Consider the following 26,826-nt stretch of genomic DNA (forward strand, 5'->3'; position numbering starts at 1 on the left):
TCACGTTTCATGACGTCACTGTTTGCATGTAAATCATTACGCAACATAATATAGATCGTAAAAAAATCAATGATATTTATTAATTATTCATTTACAATATAGTATTTCTGATATTATATATCAATAGATCGATCAACATATGCTATATATACCACATTCATATATAAACAGTGGTTTTTCTCCCTGTCACTTCAAAGCGTACGTTACAGGTCGTGATCCGTGTAGCTGACCGCGACCGGTGCACATGGCGGGGAATTTCGAGTCTTTCATCGCCAGGTAGATGCGTGACATATTCACACTAGCGAGACAACAAGTTGAAGTTTGGTCCGAAGAATTATTCGTCATAGACCGGGAGCCCACAGGGGTCAGCCTAGCTGGAAAGGTAACAAAATTTGTTGTGCACAGCAAGGATCTATATACTTGGACAAACAAAGAAATGGAAGTCTGCCGGTCCCCTGCTGGTAAGTGTGGTCCTCAGGGGCAGGATAATACATGGAAAATTTGAGCTAGCTTAGCTTTCATGAGTAACAAAGAAAAACAACTCAATATGTAATAAGCGTGATAAAGTGTATTAGAAATGACCGATGACAGATTTTTTACGTAGTGGGGTACCCCTGCCAGAGCTCAAAAAAGGGCTCCAAAAATCATGCTAGCTCAATTCATGGGGTAACAACTTAAAACTAGCCTCAAATTTATCAGTGGGGCCCACTTTAACAGAAAAGAGCAGTGACAGACATTTTCAGTGGTGGGGGGTCCGAGCCAGACACCCCAAAGTACCACGCCCAACAGCTAAGCTTGCTCAGCTCATGGGGTAACAACTTCAAACTAGCCTCAAATTTATCAGTAGGGCCTACTTTAACAGAAAAGAGCAGTGACAGACATTTTCTGTGGTGGGGGAGGGTCCGAGCCGGATGCCCTCAAAATACCTTGCTGATAGAACCATTTTGTCATGCATGCATGACTTTTTAAACCTTTTTATTTGCTCCAGCCCAATGAATATATCAACACATTACCTAATATTGCATTGAATATCCTCTCAGGCCTACATCGTAACTAATCCCAGAGGATTTTTTTCCACCCAGAGTCAGTGAATCCATCATAGATACAATCCTAATTCAAAAGGTCATACAGTTTTCAAGAAAAAGTAATTAATGCCAGTTGTAGTGATAAGAGAGGTCCCGTTGCATAGGCCACAGCATGCAACAGCATGCACTGTGTAGCTTCTCCAGACTAAATTTTAAGGAGAGTACGATAGGTGCATGTGGTCCTGGATGTTCTTGATAATTGTATTTTTTTCTGTATCTCAACCTTCCTATAATTGTTGAGATCCCCTGCCATACATGTATCTGGATTTTCTTTTTCTATGGATTTTCTGGAATTTCATAAAATTTATCATTGACTTTTCATTTAAATCCAGTCAACAGTCTGATCGTAGGGCTATAATCCCAGTTTTTTACCAGATAATAGGAGCTAAAAAATTAATACAAAGTCAAATTGGTGAACTTTAGCAAGTCTAATGTAATTTCATTCACCTGACTCTTGTGTTACATGTACTCTGTTGCGTGAAATCAAGTGAGGATGGAGAAGAAATTGGAAAAAATACGGACAAGAACATCCAGGACCTCATGCACCTATCGTACTCTCCCTAAAATTTAGTCTGGAGAAGCTACACAGTGCATGCTGTTGCATGTTGTGGCCTATACAACGGGAAGTCTCTTATCACTACAACTGGCATTAATTACTTTTTCTTGAAAAGATGTATGACCTTTTGAATTAGGATTGTATCTATGATGGATTCACTGACTCTGGGTGGAAAAAAATTCTCTGGGATTAGTTATTCACGATGTAGGCCTGAGAGGATATTCAATGCAATATTAGGTCATGTGTTGATATACCCATTGGGCTGGAGCAAATAAAAAGGTTTAAAAAGTCATGCATGCATGACAAAATGGTTCTATCAGCAAGGTATTTTGAGGGCATCCGGCTCGGACCCTCCCCCACCACAGAAAATGTCTGTCACTGCTCTTTTCTGTTAAAGTGGGCCCTACTGAGAAATTTGAGGCTAGTTTGAAGTTGTTACCCCATGAGCTGAGCTAGCTTAGCTGTTGGACGTGGTACTTTGGGGTGTCTGGTCATTTCTCGGACACCCCCACCACTGAAAATGTCTGTCACTGCTCTTTTCTGTTAAAGTGGGCCCCACTGATAAATTTGAGGCTAGTAGATCCTTGTTACCTGCTTGCGCAACAAATTTTGTTACCTTTCCCATGAATTGAGCTAGCATGATTTTTGGAGCCCTTTTTTGAGCTCTGGTAGGGGTACCCCACTACGTAAAAAATCTGTCATCGGTCATTTCTAATACACTTTATCACGCTTATTACATATTGAGTTGTTTTTCTTTGTTACTCATGAAAGCTAAGCTAGCTCAAATTTTCCATGTATTATCCTGCCCCTGAGGACCACACTTACCAGCAGGGGACCGGCAGACTTCCATTTCTTTGTTTGCCCAAGTATATAGATCCTTGCTGTGCGCAACAAATTTTGTTACCTTTCCAGCTAGGCTGACCCCTGTGGGCTCCTGCTCTATCACTTTCGCTGTCGTAAATAACGCGAGGCCGTCGACGTGTCAAATTTATTTCAGGAGCCTTTGGCACGGTGGTGATGGGAAACATGTGGTTGTGGATTTTAATGTTAAAGTTTCCTCCACTAATTGTGGATCCATAGAATATGGACAGGGTAACATCAGTTGGATCAGATCACATGGATATGCTGCTGTGTTGTTGTGTTTGGGAAATATTATTCTTTTGCGAAGAGGTTAGTGTTTTGAAATTTCTCAGTCTCAGCCATTTTGATTTTTGAGCAGACGATCGCGGGAGTTGTCTCCCTTTGTACAAAAGAAAAATAGTCCCTCGAACGAGGTCACCGAGTGCAGTCATGTGGGATTATAAGACTCTTTTCTATATGGGTATGTAGGATAGGGATATTCCACCCGAGGGGTCACAAAATGTGGTAAAACCCGAGGTTTTAGAAATGAGAGAAAAACACTCTTTTCTATGTGGGTATGTAGGATATCCTACATACCCATATAGAAAAGAGTTTTTTTCTCATTTCCACCTCTGTCAGATAGGCCTGTCCAGGGCAATAAACATGGTCATGATAGACGTTTATTACACAGGCGCCTGTGTAATAAAGCCTCGCCCGCGGAGTAATTCATAGTTTTTTCCCGCGCACTCATCGACTATGTCCTCGTCAACCGCTTCATCCACAAACACGCATAGTCGATTGGAGTCATTGTTTGCTGGCTCGTATTAACAAAACTGTTCTATAAATATCAACATCACCAACCCTGGGACTCGGCCTTTCCGCCGTCGTCCACGTGTGATTGAAAGTCACAATGACTGACTTTCCTCCTGTCGGTGTGGCGCGAAATGTGTGACGTAAGTGACGTCATCTCACAAGCAAACCAAGAATTCCATTCATAAATGTGTAAGACTTGTAAGATTACTATTGACAGTGAAGTAGTATAAATATAGTTTTATTGCGTGTTTTAAGGCACTATATTTGAACGCGTACGCGTGTCTCTGGGTGATATATTTGACGGGGTATTTGACCCAGTCCGCTTGAAGAAAAAACAGTTAAACACAGACGTTGGATGTTTACATTCAAAGTCCATATTATGTTTTCGACCGCAAACATAGTTTGCAAAATTTGGGGATGGAGAATCTATTTCAGCATTTTTTTATGTATATGGCCAAAGGAAAAACAATTGAAATCTAAAAAATGGCGGCGTCCAGTGATGGCTACCGCGAGGTGAGTGCAAATATTTGATAATATGAGATTAGAAATCAGAGAAAAAAACTCTTTTCTATATGGGTACATTTTGTGAACCCTCGGGTGGAATATCCCTATCCTACATACCCATATAGAAAAGAGTCTTATAATCCTCCATGGGTGTTCCACATGGGACATGTCTATCCTACATGGGCAGAGGTGGGAGAAAATTACATTAATGGTTCAGCATATGACTGTCATGCCGTTAATTTATGTAATTCAAATCAATACATCATGGATTATCCTGTAATGCGATTGGTCATTTATGGCTAGAACAGATTTTTTCATGAACTGTCTTAAAGATAACTACACTATTCTCATCAACAACTAAAACAAACTATATGATTTCGTTTTTGTTTATTTCTGAAAGTACAATAGCTTTTGATTGTCAAAGCACGTTAAACAATGCATCACAGATAAACAGTATCATTGTATACATACACAAAGCTATAGAAATGTCCATAAAAGGAGATGTCACCATAGTGATGAACACATCTGATAGGTACTCTCTATAAAACGTATAACAGAAAACGCGTTAATAATTCTACACACATCACTGTAGTGCCCACCGGGAAGTGGCCCTAGATTATCACATACGTCTCGGGCCTCCAGACATTAATCTTATGAAGCACTCCAGTTTAAATATATTCTTTATTTGTTCTTTGTTAAGCTCATAAATTATGAAATTCGAAGTGAACTATTTGGGTATTTCCATTTCGTTCATTCACATGATAATTTATTATATTATCATGTTATGTAGTATAGGTTAGATTGCAGATACAAGTACTCTGTTTCAAATAAAATGGAAACATAACATAAAATCAAAATAGATAATCGTCCCAAGTAATTCCGACATCTAAGTTATATCTGTAATACGATGACAGGTAAGAAAAACAGACATTGCGTTTCGATTTTAAACATATTTTACATGCTGTATAATTATAAATTTCTTTGACAATATTAGCGAAACTTCACCATGTTCCCGTTTTAATTTCATCCTGTCAATCGAATGCACTATTACAGTAGGAAAAACATAGATTCCCTGGATGTTTCTGTTATATAAAGATAAACTTAACTTTAAAAAATATGTCAGCATCCATTGCTGATTATGGTAATCTGTATTGTATAACCGATTTTGAAAACGATATGAATTGATATACAGAAGAGACTACCCATGTAGTTGACGGCCCCTTGAATCACACAGGGCTAGCAAACACTTCCAATGACTCATAATGGGGACATCGCACTCAATAAACAATGGCACATTGTTTCACATTTATAATTCTTTGAACTTCTATATAAACTCGGGGATATATCATTGCGAGCTGAAATTTCTCAATGTTTGGTTTCTTGGCGATTTAGTTAGATTAGGAATATAAGAGTCAATCAACTTCACAGTAAACGAAAACAGATGATTTCCCAGGAAAGCATTTTTACATAACTAACGATCTTCACATTTGTTTTAATACTAGTAAGTCGTAAGTGATGCTATTACTGAAAAGGCAATACTAATACGAATTGTTGTTCCACGAACAAATGACTACATGGATCATTAAGGAAGCTAACACAGTTCTATAAAGAAATAATTTCAGAAATGCTGTTCTCCTATCGAGATGATGAGAACAGTGATCCTTTTGGAGACAATAATATTGTCCTTCTACATGCAATAGATACACTGATACTAAAATATGATACTGTGCAGGGGCATTAATTCATGTCAAGGCTTTGACACGATTTCTCTGAAGATGTCTTTTAACATTAGTAGGTTTTAAGATCCCCAAATACCATCGAATTAACAAAACTAACAACAACATATCTTACGTTTTTTCTTTTCTTTGGGGGGTGTTTGATGTCTAGTGAAGGTGAGGAATACTTGTTCTAGAGTTGTTTGGTGGACTGAGTAGTCTTCAATATCAAACTGGGATTTTGCGCGTTCCATAGCACCAAAAACACGGGCTAGCGGAACATCTGAATCAGGAATCTGAAAATGGAGGTACCCTTGGTGACCGTCGAAAATATTGGCATTCTTAAATGTCTGGATGATATAATTCTTCAATGCATCACCACCAGCTGTTTTACCATCATCATCAGAGCCAAGACGTACTATTAAAGTATAACCATGCCCGAATTTGTTCTTAAGATGCTGAGGGCTCCCCAAACAGACAAACCTACCGTTGACCATGATTACGATCTTTGTGCAAAGTGCATCACATTCCTCCATACTGAAAGAAAAAAAAATGAAAAAAATGCTTATTATCGGTATCAGATTCAATTGCCATATTGTTTATTGATTTAATGTATTCCGAAATTATCATTCAATTCATAATACCCAATATATCTAGTTTATTTGACCTGACGTACCTGTGTGACGTTAAAACTAAGGTGCGACCGCTGGCCCTGATCTTCGACAGTACATTCCATAGGGTTCTCCGTGCGCCAGGGTCCATGCCCGTGGTTGGCTCGTCCAATAGAACGAAAGGCGGGTCTCCTATCAGAGCCATGGCTGTACTCAACTTTCGCTTATTTCCACCACTATATGTGTATCAAAATATGAAAAATCGATCATTTGATAAAAAAAATTAATTCGATTCCGTTAGATATATGATTAATGAAATTCATTTTTTTTTTAATTTTTGCTTTCCTAATGCTTGCAAAAATGAAAAGTTCTTAAGTCTCGGTTCATAAATTCGCATGTCAAATGAAAACTTTTGTCGTGGCCTATATTTCGAGAATATCACCTTTTTTAAAATTCAGTCTGTTTGGCCATCTCCTATAAGCTTCATATTATCCGCAATGAAAGAACTATGTAAAAGGTACCATAGTACAACTTAACAGTACACTGTAAGATCGATACACTAACCTGTAAAAAGCACAGTTCTTGTCTGCGTACTGACTCAGTGTCATTATATAAAGTAGTTCTTCGACTAGTCCCTTAATCTGCTGTTCCTGAACACCTCTTAATCTGGCATACATAGTCAGCGTTTCTCGTCCGGTCATCTGGTCAATGAGGGCGTCAAACTGTGGACAATAGCCAAGGTTTTGCTGGACCTGAAACATTATGATAAAAATATAAATGGTAGAACCATTGCTGAAACACCGAGCTACTCGCTTCAATAGTAAACAATCAAGTTCAGTCGCAAGCAGATATTCTATAATGGGAAATTCGAGAAAATGGCAACATGTTATAGGAAAAGTACAATTTTCGAAATACACACACATAACAAATTAAGCGGAAGTGCAACAAAACAGTAAAGCACAATGGAAACAGTGTTTGGTTTGTGATTGATAAGACAGGATTTACCGATAAAAGGGTCAAAGTAATATTTAGGAAAATCAATGCCTATACAGAATAAGCTAGACTCTCGCAGGTACATCAAATTGTTGTCTGTTTTAAATAAGAAATACTATTTATACGAAGCTGGTATGCGACTTGAGCGAATTAACTCACTTTTCGTATCTGGTCCTGTATACTGTAGGTCTTGACGTATGCGTTGCCTCCGGTCACCATTTGATCTCCTGTGAGCATTTTAAACGTGGAGGTTTTTCCAGCGCCATTTTGTCCCAAAAGTCCGAAACATTCTTCGGGTGCTACACCAACAGATACATTTCGGACCGCCTTTAGGCTACCATAGGTACGGGACAAGTTCTTAATAATTAGAGAATCGGTCTTCATCAGATTGTTTACTGACGTGTTGTTTATACGTCTCCTCTCATCTCTCACGTCATCGTCCTCCTCTTCTCCCCCATAATCATGTTCTTCCATAGACACCATAGAGTCACCAACAGAGTTGGCCGACTTACCAGACAGGAAGTAGTAAAATTGACTTAACAGACCGCTTTCCACCAGGAAGATGATGAGGAAGTATACCACTGCCTGTATGGACATGAAGATTAGGTATTTTCCAATACCAGGTGACTCCCAAGCAAGATAATCGTCCGTAAATGAGAAACAGTTATCACCGCATGTATCTAACGTAAACAAAGAAATAAAGTTCTTAGCAGAAATTCAGAAAAATGGCACTTTACGAACATGTTTGTAAAAAAAAAAACACTAATAATATCTTTTTTTTCATCTTACAACGATTGCAAAACAAGTTTTTCCAACTTATAATAATCACTGTTGTTGGATGGAAGCGCGTGAAACCCCACGTGAAAAGGTATAGGGTCTATACCTTCTCACGTCCATTCCGGGAATCGAACCCCGGACGGGTAGGTGAAAGGCGAGTGGCTTACCACCTTGCCCCCTATAGAGTCAGAGGTTTTGAATTTCAACAAGTTTTATTGTCAAATTGACAAATGGATTGGGCAGCAGGTATAGCCTATTTAAGCCCTCTCCGAACATGGTAACAAACAGTGGTACAAACATAGGCATACAAAATTAGACATTTGAACATATACAAACATAAATAAATCAGAATGCTGAAGTAGGGGAGACAACTACTTAAATCTATTTCTAATTTAATTCCATTTGATTTCATTTTCTAACCTTTCAGTATAATTCTTTAAATAAAAATATTACATTTAATTGAAGAAGAGAAGAAAACTATTAGAGATTAATTAATGAACATTTAGTGTTATTAAATTACCTCACCCAACAGATACAGGCTGGAAAAATTCATTGTATCACACAAGGCCATCCAATGATGAATTTGGAAATTCAATCCCACCAAATAGTTTAATTTATGTCTATTTGCAGGTTAGAGATCTGTGTTGTTCTTCTTCCAATTTCTAATTCTATTCATTAATTTGTTCCCCAATATTTTGAGTAGACAGTATAACTGGTCTTGTGAACACTAAACCCTCCCTAAAGAACAAATATTAATGTGCAAGGTACCTTATTTGGAAATCAGATGACAATGAATGAATGAATGCATAATGAGTTAGAGATCTTGGTTAGATATACTAAGTCTTCTAGTTCTTAAGATATTATCTGAGACAGATAGAAGGATATGATTATTTTCATTTTCATTGCATCTCTCACAACCATTTAGAATGGCATCAATAGTTAGATGGTTATGAACGTCATGTGATATATTCTGAAAAAAGTATAACATGATATTGATTAAAGTTTAAACAATCAAGAAAGTAGTGAGATGCTGTTTCACATCTAAATCCACAAGAGCAAGCCGAGGACTCAGCTAGATGATCTTTCAGAAGGTCACAATTTAGGTTGCTGGCCTCATTTCTCAACTGACAGAGAATTATATTGGTTTCTCGATTTCCAAAGAACTTAAAAATATCAGTTGTTTTTGTGTCAAGGTTTTGGACAGGTGTTATAATTTTTTAAACTGATAAGTAGAACGAATATTTTGAAGAACCCGAGCTATATTATTAATTTCATTAAACATGGATGGGAAGAAGCTACTATAATAGTTGACAGTTCGACAGAGAGGATGATCAAATAATCTAAGAGATCTAAAGGTATACCTATCTAATGTGGGATCATGAAGATAAGATTCAATAATTTCTTTCAAGTAGTTTGGAGATTGATCATTCATACTTTTATACATCAGCATCATTTTATGCTGCTTTCAAGAGAAACCCAACCTAATTCTTTATACAAGAGTTTGTGGTAGGTGCCTCTACGCAGTCCTGTTATTATCCTTGCCGCCTCTAATTGTACTGATTCTAAGAGATCTTTTAAATTTTGTGAACAATTATCCCAGACAATATCAGGGTATTCAAGTATTGGCCTAATATATGATATATATATTGTAGTTAATGACTGTCCAATTTATACTTCATCATTCTTAACACATTAATTCTTTTATAGGCCTTTTGATAAATATAAAACAAAATATGGTCATTCCACTTAGCATCATCACTGAATGTCAGACCGAGATGTTTATGTATTCGACTGACAGTAACAGGTTCATTATGAAAATATACATTTAGGTGATGGGTATTCAATTTTTTAGAGAAAATCACAGATTCAGTTTTGTTTGGATTAAATTTTACGTCCCATCTATTAGCCCAGAGTTGAATATTGCTGAGATCATCTGTTAAGTTTTGTGCTAGTTCAACTGGATCATTATCTGTTACAGCATACAGGGAAGTGTCGTCAGCAAACAGTTTAATTAGATTAGAAACACAATCAACAATATCATTAATATAAAGTAAAAACAAAAATGGACCGAGAACTGAGCCCTGTGGTACCCCTGCACTAACAGACTTAGGCGTCGATATATATTAGTTAAGACTCTTTGTTTTCTATCATCTAAAAAATTCCTAAACTACTTAAGTAATTTCCCTTTGATGCCATATACTTGAAGTTTATATAATAATCCGTCATGCCAGACTCTATCAAATGCTTTGCTTATGTCGCAAAAAACAAACCTTGATTCTTTACCTTGGTCTAAACATTGTACGATAGTGTGATATACTGATTGATTTGCTTTAGAGTCCTTAGGCATAAAACCAGATTGATGTTTTGAAATAACTTCATGATAAGCTAGATAATTAAACATGTATTTAAATATAATTTTTCTATAATTCTACTAAAACATGAAGTTATAGAGATTGGTCTGTAATTAGATATTTCATTTATTAAACCTTTTCCTTTATAAATGGCATTTTTCTATAATTCTACTAAAACATGAAGTTATAGAGATTGGTCTGTAATTAGATATTTCATTTATTAAACCTTTTCCTTTATAAATGGCATTAATATTGGCAGTTTTCCAGCCAAGGGGGATAACTCCTGTTTGTAGTGTTTTGTTAAAGAGCAAAGAAAGAGAAATAGAATGTTGAAGTTCCTTGATTATCTTTGGTACCATACCATCAGGCCCAGCTGGTTTATTATTATTTAAGAGAAATAACTGATCACAAACATCTTGATGTGTTATTGATATGTTATCTAAAGAATGAGGACAGTTAATTTCTATATCAGGGATTGGTTCAATATTCTCAGAAGTGGTAGATATAGAAGTAACATATTTATTAAGTAACCCAGCTTTATCAAACGGATGTTGAACTAAAGATTCATCACATTTAAGAGGGGGAATAGAGTTACTTTTATTATTTATATTTAAAACAGTTTTTGCAAACTAGATGAAGAAGTAACTTTATTAGCTAACAATTTTTGCATAATTTCTAAATAATTATTCTTGGCCTCCCTGATTTTACTTATGACTTCATTCCCGATATTTCTGTGGTTTTCCCAATGACAAGAGTAATGTTTCGATGCATTTCAAAGAAATTTCCGTTCGGCCATGTTGTTTTCATTATCACATGTGTTACACAAATCATTATGGGGTTCAAACGCTTATAGCTTATATAACTGCCTAATTTACATATTATTTAATCAGTCTGACAGGTTCAGTCAGGTGACAATTGTAATTTTTTAAGAATCTTTCTGTTATTCATGCTTTGTTCTAGTTTTATTGAATCTGAGTTTGGATTATGGTTATAATGAAATGTTGGTATATACTTGAATTTGTACTTAATTCTATCGCAAAATGGGTATTTTCTCCAGCGGTGACCACTTTCAATGTACACTTCCTAAGAACTCATTTCATGACGTAATCAGACGACTTCGATATTGTAAAATTTAAAAGCAGGGTAATCAATAACCATAATCTTTTTGTATACATGTACTTATTTTTGGAATATATATATATATTCAAAGACTTATAAACTTATGTCACACATGTATTGTTATTAAAAAACGCTGAACTATTGATTTAGGATTTTCCTCAATTATTGGCGCATACATACCGTATTCATAACAAATGGAACGTATAAATAACACAGAAGGAATCTTTAACATGTTTCAGACGTCCATAGAACTCGCTGAATGGTTTTTTAGCCTACATCTTACTCATCCATTACTCTTATCTGACGTGCGCCAGCGTTTTAACCATTAATTCTTAGGTTGACATACACCGTATGTTTACAGGTCTTAACCATGCTTGTTTTCCCCTGTGATACATTTACTGTATATTCATGAACTTGAATGCTCTTTTTGTTATCTGATAGCTTTATATCCACATTCTCATGTAGAATCGGAAAAGACAGTACCTGTATTCCAACCCAAAACACCAATTCCACAGGTGAAGATAACATCAATGATATATGATATACTCTATTGTTCATTCCCTATTCTTTTTTTCTTATGACCACAAAATGACCCCGTAACTTTCACACGATATCACTATCATTCCCATAGCAAAAGCTAAACCACCAGGCATATATCAACTGTCGTTAGGAAATCGTACGGGTGGTTAAATGTGCTGCTTACCTTTGCAACAAGGATTCTGGTTGAGTTTTGGTATGAGACAAAGTAACTTGTAGTCGATGACATTACACGCCTTTATGTACTCGTAGTTTGTATATATGTTCATGAGGCCGAGACCCAGACAGTAGTGTGGAATGATTACGCTGAATGCCCAGTCCAGTGCGTTAGAAACGTCAATGGTCCCAAGGAATGGGAATCGGAGTACAAAAACAGCCATTGTCGTAGCGAGGCCTGAATATATGGAATGACAGTAAAATCTTTATTATGGCATCTTTATAAAGAAATCCGATTCTTTTCCGTTTTTATCAATTCTGCTTTATTCAGAAATACAGTAATCCTTGTGATTATGCAACGTTTGGTAATAGACGTGTAGTTGCTATATTTACAAGTGGCAGTAATTACTTTATAGTGATAACCATAATCTTTCTGTAGCTGCTATACTTACCTGTAACGGTATTTACTACAGTGATAACCCCTACCCTCTGTAGCTGTAATACTTACCTGTGACGGTATTTAATAAAATGATAACAACCTACCCTATGTAGCTGTAATACTTACCTGTGACGGTATTTAATAAAGTGATAACAACCTACCCTCTGTAGCTGTAATACTTACCTGTGACGGTATTAACTATAGTGATAACCCCCTACCCTCTGTAGCTGTAATACTTACCTGTGACAGTATTAACTATAGTGATAACCCCCTACCCTCTGAAGCCGCTATTCTTACCTGTTATAATATCTAATATAGTGATAACCACCATCCCTGTGTTGCCGCTATACTTACATGTGACAGTATTCGGTAATTACCATAATCCAATTAGTTGTCTAATTGGGAGGTTACCATCATCTCTACCCTTCATCCCTGTAGCAATAATTCCTACCTGTTACTATGTTGAGCATGGTAACCACTACCATTCCTGTTGCTGGGACATCAAACAGGTAGTGTAATAGGTACACGAACGGAAGACACGCCATTCCATATATGAAAAAGAGCAGGAACACATAACCAAGACGACCTCCGTTTGAGTAAGCTTCGGTTTGGAACGCAGCGAACACCACCATGATACACAGAACTGGAAGTAAGTAGTTGATGATATCCCAAGAAAAGCTGGATGCCCAATATGCAAAGTTACTGACACCGCTAACCTTCTGTAGATGTTTGGCACCACTTGCCCGCTCTTTTATGAGAAAGATGATAAAGCTGGTGGACAGAAAAGCCATACCGAACAAAATGACAAATGCAACTGTGAAACCAGTGCCTAGGGTGGACCCAGCCACTGCTCGGCTGTTTGCTTCTAAAGTCTCTTCGAATGGCGAGTTGCTGGTCTTAATGGAGTGTTGGTCGTCCGTGAAAAACTGCAGAACTGCATTCATTGTGTAGGCTACTGCAATTGCTGGGCTGTGATAGGGTTCTCCATTAAAAAACGAGGTCACTTCTAATTTTGCATTTGAAATATTGTAATTGAAATCAGCGCCAACGATGTACCTTTTGTTGAACGTGGCTGTTCCAATGTCCTTTGCATTTTTTAATAACTCGTCCATAAAAGTGCTAGATGGTAAAAATTCCTGAGTTTTATATCCACTGAACGTGTCTTTATAAACTGTGCTTATATTTGAGGTGACGTTACTAGAACGATATCCAGTAACACTAGAAGAACCAAAGGGTGCCAGGTCGAGTAGTAACGCAGGTTCGTTTCCTGGCTTTGGGACAGTTTCTGCCACAGTAAGAGCCATTATTGTGAATGCTACCGGGATCAATAGCTGGACTAGAGTCACTATCCTATTCCGCCAAAAGTGAATTGCCTTCTTTACAAACATACCAAAAAACTGTTGTAAGGAAAGCAGCAAACCTGTGTTCTTCCTCAAGTTTAAGTTAAATTCTACAACAAAAGTGACAAAGCATTAACACCAAAGCAAATCCTAAGCTTAATTTAAGTTGTTACATGTATAGCTGCGACGTATACAACGTTTAATTTGCATCAAATATTGAAGTGAGCATAAGTTAGTATTACTTATGTAAATACGTATATCTGTTAGTAGTTTACAATACTAGTTGAGAATCTTTGACATATTCAACATGTGAATTACCGGTACAGGTAAATTTCGACATAACTGACATGTTAACTAAAGGTACAGGCAAACTTCGACATGACTGACATGTGAATTAAAGGTACACACAAACTTTGAAATAACTGACATGTGAATTAACGTTACAGGCAATCAGTTATTGCACTTCAAGTCTTGACATCTCAGTTTTCTGTTCGTTTAGGAATCTATTCGCTGAACCTTTGGAATATGTCGAGAACAGAAATGCTTACAAATACCACATACTTATCCTAAAATCGATTGAAAGCTGTTCATCTCGGCATTAATGAGGTAGACTAGTGATTTATTTCATTCACTTTAAAACAAACCCTTGAGTGGTGATTACAAGAACACAGAAAAACAATTGCAACCGGCCCCTTGATGCGCTAAAGTGGATTATTTCATCGTACCGGCAATTGCGCCATTGCTATACCATCTGAGGTTAATCGTTGACTATGAATTTTTCCGTAATTGGCATGCGACTTACCGACAAACCTGTCTACACTAGGACCATGTTCTGCGGGTATGTTCTTCATGCTGTGATAGTCCTTGTCTTCCTGATGTGCATACCCATTTCTTGCGTCTTTGTATTCATAGCTGGGGTTCATTACACCGTTTTGCAATTGAGAAGTCTCTGTGGAATCGCCATCCCCGTCATGTTCAGAGCTCTCCCCTACCCTATTTTAATGTTTAAAAATAATTTGATGAAAATTTTTTGATTTCTTCGGTATTTATTGATGTCTATATATCGATAGATTATATTCTATTTCCTCTTTATTTATGCGATATGAAGCTGGACGTGCTTGAAATTCGTTAGCTTCCTTGTTGATTCCGTTGAACTTCTCAATTGAGACCAGACATTACTTACTTGGATTGACCTAAATTTGCTCTTCTGGAACACAATGTCTTATTCTCTTTGTACTTTTTCAGGAGTCTTCGTGTAAATCTATCTGATGTTCATGTTTGCCCTAGTTTTATTGAATCTGAGTTAAGATCATGATTATGTTGCTTATTGTTTGCCAGCAAAGGAGAACATACATACATCCATAGGCGTGATTAATAATATTCTAACATCTTTATCAATTAACTGACAATTGCAAAAGGGTCACGGCTTCAAATATCAGCATGATTCATTAAGAAATAAACACACCTGCTATTGGATTGCAAAACAACAGCGTTCTTGGTGTTTCCATTACTTTCTTAAAATTTTATCAACATGATGGCTTAGTCAATTGGATCAAACAACAAACCCTACGTAAATTTTCTCCATTAAATAGGCAAAGTGGAAATAAACATGAGAGCGTAATAGATTATCAATAAGTTTGGAAATTAAATTTGCAAACACACAAAAACAAGCTAGAATTAAAAAAGACTGTACGGGGGTTAATGCATTACTATATGTGATGATAATATTTACTTAAGGAAGACTTCCTCCATTGTCGTTGCCGACGTTCCAAAACTGGATATACCGAGTTCAACTGATTTCTTTTCTATCTGCTCAAACAGTTCCTCGAACTTCGCTGACTGGTCGAACGGGAGGAGATATGACAGCTCGGCACTTATTTGACTCTCAAGCGAGGCTGTCGGGATTAAGGACTGAATCGTACTTGTCAACCTCTCCACGTCACAATCTTTGGCCTTAACCACCACAAGATGATATCCTGCCCCTGGAGCATATCAATCATGAAATTAGTGACTGAGATTCCAGAGTGTTTTTAATATCTTTTCTTATAAGCATTATTCATGTGAACAAAGGGAACGACAAAAGCTTGGATATACTGAAACCTTACTACAATAAATCCAGTAAAAGGAAATCGGTAGAGTTGAGCGTATATTCCATACCGTAGAGTTTTTTCAGGAAGAGCGAGGTGCCACAGCACTTGACAACACCATCCGCCATGATAGCAATTCTGTCCCCCAGGAGGTCAGCTTCGTCCATGAAGTGGGTACTCAGCACAATCGTCCTTTCTTTGCGGAACTTCTGTAGGATGTCCCAGATTTGCCGTCTAGCAGCGGGGTCCATACCGGAGGTAGGCTCATCTAGGATGACCACCTAAGCAGCAGTATTACAACGAATACATTACAATATTTGATCAAACCAGAGGACCATCGGACCTATATATTTCACCTGGATTTAAAATCCAGGAATGTTATACATGCCTATAGGTTGGGTATTTCAAATTTCCGAATATGTATTCGAATTTCGTATTTCCGATTTAAAACCCAGTCACTTATCGTTACTGTCTTTCTCTTTTGATTCCCAATTTATGTAGTTATCGGTTGGCATTTCAACTATATCTAAAATATGACCCAGAAATAATGTCCTTTGAGGTGTGCCACGCCAAGTGTTAAATTCTTACATAACAAATGTGTTTATCTCTTGCTGGCAAGAAATTACATATATATATATAGTTATAGGTTGTGAATTTCTACTGTTTCAAAGATATCACAAAGTCCAGAAGGGTGGGCCATATTATAAATGTGTTTATCTCTTGATACCAGCATTGTCATATATAGTTTAGGGGTTGGGATCTCAACTGTTGAGAAGATATTATCGTGAAACTGAATCCCTAGAAGTGGGGCCAAACCCCTGGGGCAATTCTTACATCACGACTGTGTTTATCTCTTTATGTCCAAAAATTCTATAACATGGGATGGGGATCTAGACGGTTTTAAAACATATTTCCCATGTTGAGCCCCTATTCTCTTGCCCTAGGGGACCAAGATCCACCGTTTATACAAAATTGATTCCTCTACACCTTAACATGATTCACACCATATTTGGACAAAAACCAATCATTCCTACCGGAGAAGTAAGATTTTAAAAAATGTGTTATATTTTTCTATTGTGCCCCGCCCCTGGCGGGCGGGGAGGATACCCATTGTTTATACAATATTGGTTCCTTTTCGCCTAGACAGGATTAAGACCAAATTAGAACAAACTCAATTATTACTACAGGAGGAGTAGGATTTTTAAAGAATTTACTCGATTTCCTTGTTAGGCCTCGCCCCTCCCGCCCCAGGGGGCTGAGATCCACTGTTTATGCAAGATTCATTTCCCTTCGCCAAATGATGTTTCTGGCCTAATTTTGCTAAAATACCATCATTGTTACAGAAGAAAGATTTTTTTAAATTGCTTTTTCTCTCTCCTTTTTGGGACAAAATCCAATCATTTCTAGTAGTATTTTAAAGGATTTGCAATATTTCCCCTTTTGGGTCCGGCCCCTCAGGCACTTGGGCACCGGGACACACTATCTATATAAGAAATGTTCCACTTCCTTTAAGAATGCTACTAAGAATCCCCCGAGTCGTTCTTGACTAGTAGAACTTTGTAGAAAATGTTGACAGACAGATGACGGGCAGACACCGGACGCCGGACGCCGCAGTATCCCTATAGCTCACAGGGCCCTTCGGGCCAGATGAACTAAAAAAAGTCATGCATCTTTATTCAAGAGAAAATTTTTCAAAGGAAATATTCCTGCTAAGTATTGCACATATCTTACCTTTGACCCAGAAATCAGAGCAATTCCTACAGATAACTTTCGCTTTTGTCCACCGGAAAGGGTAACAGAAAAACTGTCTCTTTTTGGTTCTAGGTCGAGTATCCTGATCATGTCATCAACTTCCTGACGGACATTACGGGACTCACATCCCTTCAACTAAAAAAACAAACAAAAGAAAATACTCAACCATCCGAGACAATTCAAATGGCTCCTAGTAGACAGTTTTCAATTCAACAGAACAACTGAAAGCAAATGTTCGAGATAGAGAGTAATGACATTGTCAAGTCTTTAGATTTTAAGTGATAAAAGCGAATATTTATAACAAGTGAAAAACGATCTGAAAAAAATACTCTAGAAAAGAAATTAGTCTGTTGATATGTTAAAATTGAAATGACATTCATTCACAATCTTAATGTAAGACTTCCAGACATTTTAGGATGGTTGCTTAGCAGGACTACCTAAGCAATGCCTCCGGACAAATGTGTTGGGAATTCTTAAAGACAACTGGTTGTTCTTGCTTGTGGTATAACCTTAGCGAAGATCTGTCGATGCTCTGCATATCATGTGGTATGATTAATTAAGATAGTTTTGGCCGGCATTGTGGTATAATTACTTGCACCTTAGAACATAATTGTGGAAGTTCGTGCCCAATCTTGTGGTATAATTACCTTGGCAAAGAACTCTAGATGTTCATCGACCGTCATGGTATCAAACAGGATGTTGTGTTGTGGACACATACCAAGACTCTGCCGTACCTTTAGAATGTCGGTACGGATATCGTACCCGTTCACAGTCGCCGTTCCCTTGGTGGGTGGTATGAAACCTACCGAAGCAGCGCAAAAACATGAATAAAATTTCAGAGATATTGATTAGAATATATCTAATTACATGTCAGATTAGATAAGATCGATAACAATGAATTCAAATGACATTTCTTTCGACCAGTTATGATTCCCTCAGTCGACTCCTACATTTCGAAATTTAGTCTCTTAACAACACTGACGAGTCCTAGAAAAACAAAACAGCAATATGGAGCAGTTCAATTCATTATTTGGCTCTACTGTATCTAATTCTAAAATTGAATATTTGATGCAATCCTTTACAAAATGATGTATGTACCTGTCAACATAGACATGGTGGTTGTCTTGCCAGCTCCATTGTGTCCCAAAAGAGCAGTGATTTGTCCGTCATACATATTAAGAGTAGTATTGGCAACCGCCACTTTTTTTCCAGTACCAGAACCGAACACCTACATACACATGATATGACATATTAAAGATATAATACGATCAAATACTCATTAATCTTTTTTGGAGAAGGGCAGTACATTATATACCTATTGATAATAAACTAACTACCAGTGCAATATATACCTATTGATGATAAACTAACTAGCAGTGCATTATATACCTATTGATAATAAACTAACTACCAGTACATTATATACCTATTGATAATAAACTAACTACCAGTGCATTATATACCTATTGATGATAAACTAACTAGCAGTGCATTATATACCTATTGATGATAAACAAACTTCACTGGTTATTAACGGAATAAATCACACGCTATTTGCATATTCAGTGATACTAGGATCAAAGGACTGTTCCTTACCTTCCTCAGGTTGCTTATCTTGATACCGACACGAAGGCCACTTGGATCTTTTTCGAATTTCTCTGGGTTGGTGACGGACGGTGGTTCCACGTGAGTGTAGTTATCTGAGGCCGTGTTTGTACCACACCAGTATTTCTTCTGTACGTATAAACGATAGTTCATATTATATCTATAGCAGAGTTAAACAAGTCTGTTTCATTACATAGTAAAGAAACTATAAAAATATCATAAGAGATTCAGTTACAAAAGGAAAACATAATATTGAGAATCTTACTTACATTACTAGAATCTGATAATCGTTCTGGTTTGAGCCAGATTGAAGACACTTTTTCTCTTCGATGACCATTTACTTACGGAGACAGGAAAGTACCATGGCTCAGGTACTCCATATTCTCCAGGATGGACATTGTCCACGTACCACGTGACCAGTAAGTATAGTACACTATCGACAAGTAGCATTAGCATGGCGTCCAGCAGAGAGAAATTGTCGTCAACGGTAGCAGGCTTATGGAAATTAGTCCATCTTGCACCGTCACCTAAATTAGTAATCACCACGTGATGAAAAATTGAAAATGACATACCTTAAAAATTGATGCAACAAAATTTGTTAGAAACTGACATCAGATATCAACTCATTTTGTACGTTACGAAATGATAACATCAGATAAAATTATCTTTTTCAGGCAAGATAAAAGCGTATCAAACACATTCCATTTCTCTTTGTGATAGATTTGGTAGTTGTAACCAGTACGATGGGTACACTCATGAATGACTGCGTGGTTGGGTCAGCCTAACTTTAGATTGAGGCTGTTTATCAGTTACGTTCACTTATTATACCGGTACCTACTTCTGAGATGGCCTGTGTCGTAACTATATGTACAATGGTAAATGACTGATGATTGTCTTAACCTTCCTTGTCGTTTAGTTACCGAAGCCTACATGTTTGATTGGGTCACTATACATCCATAACAAAGTATATAGTTAAATTACACCTATTCGTCTAAACATGATTGTGTTTTTTTCAAACCTTTGACAGGAAATGTTAAAATTCAAACTTAGTTTCAATAAAATTAGAGAAAGAAAGATTTTCACGGGAACACTTGAAAAAGTGCAAGGAGAAGAAAAACAGGCGATCTGTGAAGGGTATGCGTCTTCTTCATATCTAATAGCAAAACCCAAGTACGTTCCTGAAGATCTACTTACACGTGTGGATGAAGGATGTGACGTCATGTTTCCGTAAGTAGACGAGTTTGTAACTATTCTCATATTCGAACTTATGTAAAACGCTTTCTTGATCATGACATGTAATTACACGATTGAAATCGATTGATCATCTTTTGTATATATACTTTATCAATTAGCCAAATACTATAATAGTAGCTTCCGCACATTAAACTCAAAGTTTTAAAGGAAATAATCTTGTTTCCATATTTGTTTACACCAAACGGACACATTAACGTATTTTGTATTTTTAAAATGATAGGACCTAGCTGTATTAATATGCAAATCTACCAACCCCACCTAACACAAACGAAAAATCTGTTCAACCCTTAACTTTGGTCTACAACCGCGTACTCGTGCACAGTAATGCTGAAGGCGTGATAAAGTTTCCAATAATTCCGGTGATCACTTCTTTACCAAGCCGTCCCGTTGCCGGGGTGGATGATAAATAACTCAAAATAAAATCAAAGCTCCATTGTACATTGCATTCTATTTAGTGGTGTTGTTTCAGTGTACCTGTGATACACCATTTACAGAATATCTCGGTACCTCGTATGCCAACTGTGTATAATGATTTTAAACCAGATAACAATATGTCTCATAAAGCAAATATAGAGAGAGTTATGATTCTGTCAGTGTCAATCTTTTTACTGTGTAGAAATCATGGCAGATTAAAATTCATGTTAAACATAAAAGTATAATTTGTATGTATCGCTTAATTTTTTTTAATGGCTTTATACATTTCGGTGTTATGCTTGACACTACCAGAAAGGAAGTACCTGTGCCTTCGTATATTCCAATGGTGTTGACTCCTAGCGCCATCCCTGTATTAAATATCAGACAAGTCGCCATCTTCTGGTTGCGAGTCATAGTCTCGTAATAGTTAGTAAGGAAGAAGTATGGGAAATACAGAAGAAAGTAGATGATCCCTCCCGCATTGGCACCGGTGTTGGCTACAACAGAAACAGAATTCTTAAAGATGTCATCACTCAATGGCTTCAGTAACCACGATTTAACGTATCATAAACAAAGCTCTAAGGAAGAAAGCGATGTTAATGAAATTAGATAGTTAGGAAAACTGCAAAACGTTTAAAACGAAGAGAAAAGTTTGAATTCCAATCTAAAGAATCTAAACGACAGGAAACGATTATCTCAAGTAAAAAAGTAGTCTACATCACAAATTTCATAAATTCTTAATCAGAACTTGTCGGCACGTGTTGCAATGAGTAATGTTAGGTCTTGTGAGTTAGTTGAGATGAAGATGTAAGGCATATTGGTCAGTTTTTGTTTTCTTATGACTCTTACCTTTGTTGAAAAATGTACTCATCATGAAACAGAATGTAATAATCGAAGAACTGTAGCAGATGAGGAACACAAATATCAGGGAAGGGTCAGAATTGTTTAGGACGCTCCCCTTGTCACCAATTCTGATTGCAAACAAGATGGTGTATATGGCACAAGCGATGACGAGATAGACGAAGGCTTTGAAAAACCATGACAGCCAGTAAACAGTCGAGCTCAAACCCATCAACTTCATTGCTTCCTACAACAGAAGTCAGCGATTAGCGATTATTTGGTAAAGTAGACACCATGAAAGGCAACAAGAAAACACGGTCTCTGAACTGTCGGGTACCTGTAACATAACCTCACCATCAAATTTTATATATTTAAATAAAAATGTCACGATTTCTGAGGTAGATGACGACTGCTGACAAAAACAAGAAGAAGACACCAATATATCAACAGAAACATGATCCAAATTAAAACCTATGGCACAATATGAACAAAAGAAAGATTTACCCAGACACTCCAGAAAAATACAAAAATACCAAGTGTTCCTGAGGAGTAAGCGTTTTTGTTTAATGTTTATCTTAGTCAATCCAAGTATGTAATGGCACGTTTACGTTCACCAGCGTAGAACAATATTAACAACAACGGAGCCAACATGTATACTAACGAGCATCAAACACGTCCAATTTCATATCACATAAAAAAAATACAATACAGGGTTTTAATTGATGCAGATCGATAAAAAAGATATGGGGAAATGTTATTATTGCCATAATGAGATCAGGAAGAGAAATGAAATAGATATTCTTGAACAATGTGAAGTTAGATCAATTTGATTATCATCAGCAATTCGTGTCTCATTTTGTACATCCGAAAACACTTGACCTAGAATTACGCGGCGAGTATCGTCGACGAAGTATGAGACACTTTGCCCTTTTGGAACATCGCATCTTGTTCCTTTTGTAGAAGTTCTGTGCAAAAATTTTTGTTTTTGCCTTCTTTTATCGACAGAATTACGGTTTTGTTTAAAAAGTCGTTATTTTATTGTTTTTTTTTCTCCTATACCTTGAGTCGTCTTTCCTTTTCATAGAGGATGTTCTTTATGGTCTGTAGGGAGGAGAGAATAAATCCAAGCATAAGAAATAATGGGAGGTTGGTTTGAAGTGTGGGCAGGAGGAAGTCTTTCACTACAGGCGGGAATGGCATCCTTCTCATTTTAAAGTCAATTGAGGACAGATTGCTTCCTGGAGCATGTTTTTCGATGATGGCCCTGTCCACCAAATATTGTAGCAGCAGGAAGCCGGTGGTGTGGTAATCTGAGAACACATCATTATATTTTACACTACGATCCAGACTAACAGTGTTAATAATCAGGAATATACTATTGTAAACTGAAGACGTTTATAGGTCATTTTGTACCTGACAAAAGGAATCTATTATAAAAATTGTTATCATTCTGGAAAATTGTTAGTCTATCTCTGTCTATCTCAATATCCACGACTGTCGACTCCTCGTGGAGGTATATAACTGACTGCATTGTCCTCGTTTAAAAAGTCATAAATTAACGAGTGATTCAACCTACATATTTATTATACTCTCTTAAACGACTAAATACATGTGTCCTCACTCACGTTGTCAACGATTTATAACCTTAAAGCTTGAGAATGACGCCTTATCAAAAACAACCATGAGATATTGATTTATCCCTACCTCTCAAAGATAAAAAACCGATCGATATAGACTGAGTTCAGTCAACAAGAGCTAATACTACCGATCGATATAGACTGAGTTCAGTCAACAAGAGCTAATACTACCGATCGATATAGACTGAGTTCAGTCTACAAGAGTTAATACTACCGATCGATATAGACTGAGTTCAGTCTACAAGAGTTAAAACTACCGATCGATATAGACTGAGTTCAGTCAACAAGAGTTAATACTACCGATCGATATAGACTGAGTTCAGTCTACAAGAGTTAATACTACCGATCGATATAGACTGAGTTCAGTCAACAAGAGTTAAAACTACCGATCGATATAGACTGAGTTCAGTCTACAAGAGTTAATACTACCGATCGATATAGACTGAGTTCAGTCAGCAAGAGTTAATACTACCGATCGATATAGACTGAGTTCAGTCAACAAGAGTTAATACTACCGATCGATATAGACTGAGTTCAGTCAACAAGAGCTAATACTGACATATTTCTACTGTCATTGAATTACATTAAATCAGACAAAATTTATATCACACTTTTGGACATTTTGATCATTATTCTTGTAAATGTTTAAAAAAAAAATAAAGAAACCCACTAGGTTCTCCACCGTCATCATCTTCATTTCGAAACCAGGGAGTCCGAAAAAACGGGTAGACCCTGGCTGTGCGCCACCTGTCGCCATCGTTGAGTCTGGAAACGCTCAGGTCGTACCGTATGTGTTGAGGTAGAGTCGACCTATAATCTTCTGTTGCGTCAAATACCACCGCTCCCCAGATCACCTTGCCGTTTTTCGCGTAATAGTCATCAATCTCTTCTGCCGTGTCGAAACCTTGTACTGCAAAACGATTGATTGATTCGTTAATTGGTTTTTCTGTTACAGCCGACCTTCATACGACAGACATTCAAACAGTTGTACTCTTGAGTCTCGTGGTTGTAGTCGGGATACATTTATTTTTATTACACAACTCTAGACAATCATATCGCGAATAGGTAGGTCCTTACATTCGGTCACAAACTAGGACTATGACCAAGAGCAATGGAGGTACCCTGAAGACATTTAACGACAGATTGCAAATAATGCTTAGGGAAGCGAGATAAGAGGAACAGTGACCTGAAACAAAGTGAAGTGCTCACATCTCTTACCACAACTAAATTACCTTACGGAAGAGAGTGTTTGTTTACATAGATAATAAAGTTACCCTTACTGGGTACAATGTCTATTCGATGTGAACAGTTATCATACCAAGTCAATATTTACATCTCTTCATTGTAGCTTAAGAAGTTGTTTTTTTTTTTTTTTTTTGCATGTCTCATAAGTTCACTTTGATATAGCGCCAGTGATGGCCATGTGACATTTCTTCCGGATCCCGCTTCCCGGTATTAGTCGTTGGTCTCTGTTTCCTGTCTCAATAAAAGGTTACTACGTCCCTACTTACTGGTACTGTTGCGACATATGTATCATTGTATTTTAATACTGGCGTAGAGAAATGAGTAAGTTATCGATCATGTGATGTACGAATTTGCTCGTGGCTGTACTGACATGAAGTACGTGATAATTTATGACCCTGAAGCGACGGTAGTGTAATCACGTGTATGTGATGTTGAGGACACGTGCAACACTAACAATTGCATAAGTTGTACAACCCGGATTGAGATAATATTGAAATAACGTATCGCTCGTTGTTTGTCTTGATTTAAATATATTTTATTGTATCAATATATACATTGGGATTGGGCACAAGTTGGCCAACTTATATTAAGCCCTTTCCTTTGTTTGCCTTGCGGTGTGCACCAGGAGTTTCACGAGAAATCCTATAAAAATGTCCTTACATAGCAAGTAAAATAAGACCCAAGTGTGCGCGTGTTCCCAAAACTGTGTTGTTGAACGAATATTTATTTTAGCTTACGTTATTTCTACCAGGAATAGAAAGAAAAAATGGTATGAAAGTAACTGAATTCGACCTTATGCAGCATTCCATCTGGTCTCAGTACCTATGTCTCATTTACTATTGTAAAATTCTGACAATGTGACATTATCAATAATATTTTTGAGAACCTGAGACCCATTGTTGTTTATTCAGGTCACTATCTCAGAAAAAAATATGTATATACCAGTCTTTCTTGTAGATTCTAGCCCAATGAACAATCACACTGGATAGGATATTATCTCTGTAACTCATTTAAGCATTGATTTCAGGGCTAAATGAATGCCACCAGAATAAAGGCAAATTCAGTGGAGTATGTCAGTGAGTCATGTTAAAATTGTTTTTATCCAGTAGACATTTATCAGACGCAGTTCTATAAGCAGTTCAATGATTACACATATCATTTTCAATTTTCACCTTGTAATAAGTAGCGGCAACCCCAATTTGTAAGCATATCTTAAAATATTCCTCTGCTGTTGGCAGTTCATGGGCTGGTAATATACAGCTGGCTTTAGTCAAGTTTCATCGTTACAACGTCATACAATAGTCATTACATATCAATGAATTTCACAGGCGAGAAAAAGGTTTATTTTATTAGAATGTCTATGCTGAAATTGTACGGAATGTATCATATCGGCATTACACGACATTAGAAGCAGCGAGAACAATTGCCATATTAGTTGAAAAGATAATACTGAAGGTTCACCTCGATAATGGGGTAGGTACATGTATTTATACAATGTGTTACTACTTAGGTTCCTCACTATCTTCAATGATATCAATGAAATGTTAATTAACACTATACACTTACCAGTAAACGTGGGCCCAACTTGTTGAGCAACGGTGTTCATCAGATCTACAATAACAGTTTGGTTTGGTGAGAAAATAATCTCCCTTTTTGGAGCTGATACAAGCCTTGAGGCATTTTCTTCCAAAGGAAAGGATGGCCATGTTGTACTGGTATCAATTGCTTCTATCTTCACTAAGGAACGGATCACTACCAACAGAGCGGCGAAACCTACCGGAAGAAGTATCTCAAACGCCGTCACCAATTTTTTGCGCTTCTGTATAATCCAATTCTTCCATGTCAACAAAAGAAATTGACTGGTTTTTCCCATATCGATTTTGGGTAATGTCTTCTATCAGGTTTTCGATTCAGTATTAAATTCCAAAGTTAGCGTTATATCAAAATTCCATCGTCATCTGTAACACAAAAGCTTCCTCTGTTATTAAGCTCGTAGAATACACCTTGAAAAAAAGTGTTAATTATGCTATTATCATCACCCGCACAAATTCTGTTACTCGCCAACTTCATATCAGATGAATTAACATAGGCTTGCTTTCAAATTATCTTTTCAAATTTATAGTTGTATTTGCAATGTATAAATGTTGGATTGTGTA

At 37.0% G+C, this 26,826-nt stretch overlaps 1 protein-coding gene across 1 annotated transcript; it reads right to left on the bottom strand.

The window, feature by feature from the left end:
• Positions 1-5,629: 5,629 nt before the first annotated feature.
• On the bottom strand, positions 5,630-26,543 carry LOC132546546 (phospholipid-transporting ATPase ABCA3-like). The gene is made up of 19 exons (XM_060210265.1): positions 26,237-26,543; positions 24,096-24,335; positions 22,848-23,098; positions 21,798-22,035; positions 21,272-21,445; positions 19,626-19,807; positions 19,272-19,409; positions 18,774-18,903; positions 18,323-18,477; positions 17,655-17,810; positions 15,994-16,204; positions 15,569-15,818; positions 14,639-14,829; positions 12,948-13,946; positions 12,068-12,295; positions 7,277-7,797; positions 6,689-6,876; positions 6,190-6,360; positions 5,630-6,050 (listed from the first exon to the last, which is right to left on the bottom strand). The coding sequence occupies exons 1-19, from the start codon at positions 26,541-26,543 to the stop codon at positions 5,630-5,632; spliced, it is 5,151 nt and encodes a 1,716-aa protein (XP_060066248.1).
• Positions 26,544-26,826: the final 283 nt, after the last annotated feature.

This window comes from Ylistrum balloti, unplaced genomic scaffold (genome assembly GCF_031769215.1).
Source record: "Ylistrum balloti isolate Yb309-2 unplaced genomic scaffold, AGI_CSIRO_Ybal_v1 Utg369894, whole genome shotgun sequence".
NCBI classification, from domain to species: domain Eukaryota; kingdom Metazoa; phylum Mollusca; class Bivalvia; order Pectinida; family Pectinidae; genus Ylistrum; species Ylistrum balloti.

Coding starts and splice junctions, on each gene's coding strand:
- LOC132546546 (XM_060210265.1), bottom strand. CDS start 26,543: ATGGGAAAAACCAGTCAATTTCTTTTGTTGACATGGAAGAATTGGATT. Junction 23,099..24,095: donor TGATGACGGTGGAGAACCTA/GTGGGTTTCTTT, acceptor ATGTGTTCTCAG/ATTACCACACCACCGGCTTC. Junction 12,296..12,947: donor CATGCTCAACATAGTAACAG/GTAGGAATTATT, acceptor CCATATATTCAG/GCCTCGCTACGACAATGGCT.